This window comes from Zingiber officinale, chromosome 1B, assembly GCF_018446385.1.
Source record: "Zingiber officinale cultivar Zhangliang chromosome 1B, Zo_v1.1, whole genome shotgun sequence".
In the NCBI taxonomy this organism is placed as follows: Eukaryota; Viridiplantae; Streptophyta; class Magnoliopsida; order Zingiberales; family Zingiberaceae; genus Zingiber; species Zingiber officinale.
Genome location: NC_055986.1, coordinates 44,611,981 through 44,614,993, shown reverse-complemented (window position 1 = coordinate 44,614,993; position 3,013 = coordinate 44,611,981). Strand labels below are relative to the sequence as shown.

Below are 3,013 nucleotides of genomic sequence, written 5' to 3'. Positions count from 1 at the left end.
ACCTATACCAATAAATACGTCCAAGACTTATACACTAAGTGTGAGTCTACTAATAGTTTTCTTCCCAGAATCTTTCTGGAGGCATAAAATTTCATCTGACAGTTTAAGTAAGAGCAAAAGGATATAGTAGAAAATGTACAACTTGGGAATAAAATAAACAAGCTCATAGTCACGATCTAGAAGTTCCGCACCTTGTAATTAATTTCATTTTTTTTTTAAAACCATTGGTTATTTTAATTAAATAAGTTATTTTAGATTTTAAAAATAAATTAAACTTATTAAATTATTTTTTTAACAAATATATTAAGATATTTTATTTTTTATAAACTGATTTAGTTTTTATTTAAAAAATAATATTTTTTTATTTGTCCGATTGGTTCAATTTCAATAGTATGAATCGATCAATTTAGTTAATAAAAAAAATCCATTATTTCGATTTTAACGAATTCAAGAATGCTCACCTCTACTCTTAATGACTTTAAACTGGCTTTCAATTGAGTCAATTCTACACATGCACTCTATCAAGCCATCACGCACTTGATGAATAAATTACAAATACAAAATAAAGCTAACTTAAATAATTTGTTATGCACGTTAAAATTACTCAATCTACTGGAATATATTGGCATCATATATTCCGTTTATACTAATTAATTTTATGGACGACGAATTCGATTTTCATCTGTCATCCAGATAAATTAAAAAATCATAAATAAAAAAAATTATCAGTTAAGACGATCACTCAATCTTTACTTAGATATCTAAGAAAGCATCCTGATACTTTACCATAAAAAAAATACTCAAAATCACCTGCGAGCTTAATTGTACCAGAAGTTAGGTTGTCTTTTCAATAAACATTGCATTTATTCAAGTTCCAAGATGATGGAATTTGACGCATATCAACTATTATTTGACAATTAGGCTCAATTAACTAAGCTTCCTAGTTCTACAATGAACTAATACAATAGATGAGTAAATAAATTGTTAAATAAGTAGTCAAACATTATGATTAATACTAATATCAACCTATAACATATGAAAGTGTCCTTGTAACATTGACATTAATGTTAACACTTTGACCACAACATCTTTCTTCACACGCCCAATGTGATTTTGCCAACATATAATATTGGAAATGGGCCCTCCACCTTTATCAAATTCTAAAATAGGTATGGTACTATTTTAAACTTATTTTAATGGGCGAACATTTAAATATGTCTTAAAGATCTTTATTTAAAGTCACCTAATTCTTGGGATTTTGAATAGGTCCTAAGCTTTCATCCTAAGACCAAGATTAAAGTTGACTCCTAAACTTAGTTTAATGAGTGAACATTTAAATATGCCTTTATGATTTCATCTTGTTTGTCCTAAACTTGATTTCTTACGTATTGATGGTTCGTGTTTATATTTGTCTTTAAGAATGAAATATATAAACATATTCTAATAGTTTTTTCATTTAAAATGTTTTTAAGGGAAGAATATTTAAAACGCTTATTGACTTGACTATCTCTATTTGTATTTACTCACACTCAGGTCTTAAGTAGGTCCTTAGGATACACTCTTTCCATGTTAAAAAATATATATATTATTTTTAATTTTATGCAACACTTTTCATTGAAACTAGTTGATAATCCTGTAATACTCTAAAAGTTAAAAGTTTTAATTTAAATTTTTTAAAGAATAAAAAAAACAATTTTATAAAGTTAAAAATACTTTTGGATGTGAAAAAAGAAAAAGAAGATGGAAGTAATTATTTGAAGTCAAAGTAAATTGACCATTGACCCGTCTTAGTCAACGTTATCATTCACTGAGCACAATCATGTGCTTAATAAAAGGCGTTGCCCCACAATTATTCGTATTTGAACGAACCCAATTCGTACGCACCAATTCGGCAGAAATTCATTCCATATTCCCACTCCCACTCCCTACCCGCTTACCCGCTACCGTGTACAGACCCACATCGGCAATCATGTGTCAAATTACTGCGATTTAAAATTCCGAACGACGTGGCTAAACTTTCGTCATTCGGATTCCATGAATCGGGCACTGCAGTGGATCCTCCCCAGAAACGTCCATCCGACAGCTGTAAGCCCGATTCGGCGGTGATCATGCCCAACCACCGTTTCCTTGACAGCACATCACCATCCGCTTCTCCATCAGATCTGTCGCCGGATTTCTCTCCACTGGTCCTCCCATGGCGGCGGCGGCGGCGATGCTCCTCTCTTCTTCCGCCACAGCCTTCGTCCTATTACTGCTTTCAGTGGCGGATCTTACTTCCTCCGCGTTGTCACCGTCGCCGTCGCAGTCGCCGGTCCCCGGTGGCCCGATCCGCACTCCTAATGCACCCCCTCCGGCGCCTTCCCCCTCTCTGAGTACTTCGCCTGCTTCTCCACCGCCAGAAACCCCACACTCTTCTCCGTCTCCACCTCCCGAGTCGCCGTCCCCCTCCCGGATCACGAAGGTACCCGCACCGGTGCCCAACGGCGCCGATTCAAGGGCAGCGCTGAGCCATAAAGTGAAGGGAGATGGCGAAGGCGGCGGCGGCGGGATGAACGGGGGGAAGAAAACGGCGATAGTGGTGAGTCTGATACTGGCGGCGGCGGTCCTGGCGGCGGCGGCTGCGGTGGTCTACAAGAAGCGCCGGGACAACATCCGGCGGTCCAGGTACAGCTACGCCACTCACAGGGAGATTCTTTGAAATCGGAAACATGATGATCGATTCTTTCTTTGATGAGTAGGATGGAGTTATCGATTTCCCGCAGATAGATTAATTAATTCTAGAAGAATTAGTTTCAATTCCTTTAGTTTTACGTGGTAAAAGGGATGCGTCCCCACCCACCCATCTATCCTAGACCAGTAGGGAAGACAGAGGAGATAGATTATGAGAAAAGTGCAGTTCATATATTTAATATGCATTGTAAACATAGTTTAATCCAGTTCTTTATTTGCCATAAATCTGTTGTGAGTTCTTATTGTTCTTATACTATTCTTATTCTATCTCATTGAAATTAAT

The 3,013-nt window shown here is 36.6% G+C and overlaps 1 protein-coding gene across 1 annotated transcript; it reads left to right on the top strand.

Moving 5' to 3' along the window:
* The first annotated feature begins 2,194 nt into the window (after positions 1–2,194).
* On the top strand, positions 2,195–2,698 carry LOC122038181 (proline-rich receptor-like protein kinase PERK12). The gene has a single exon (XM_042597818.1). It carries the CDS (start codon positions 2,195–2,197, stop codon positions 2,696–2,698), a length of 504 nt encoding a protein of 167 aa, XP_042453752.1.
* Positions 2,699–3,013: the final 315 nt, after the last annotated feature.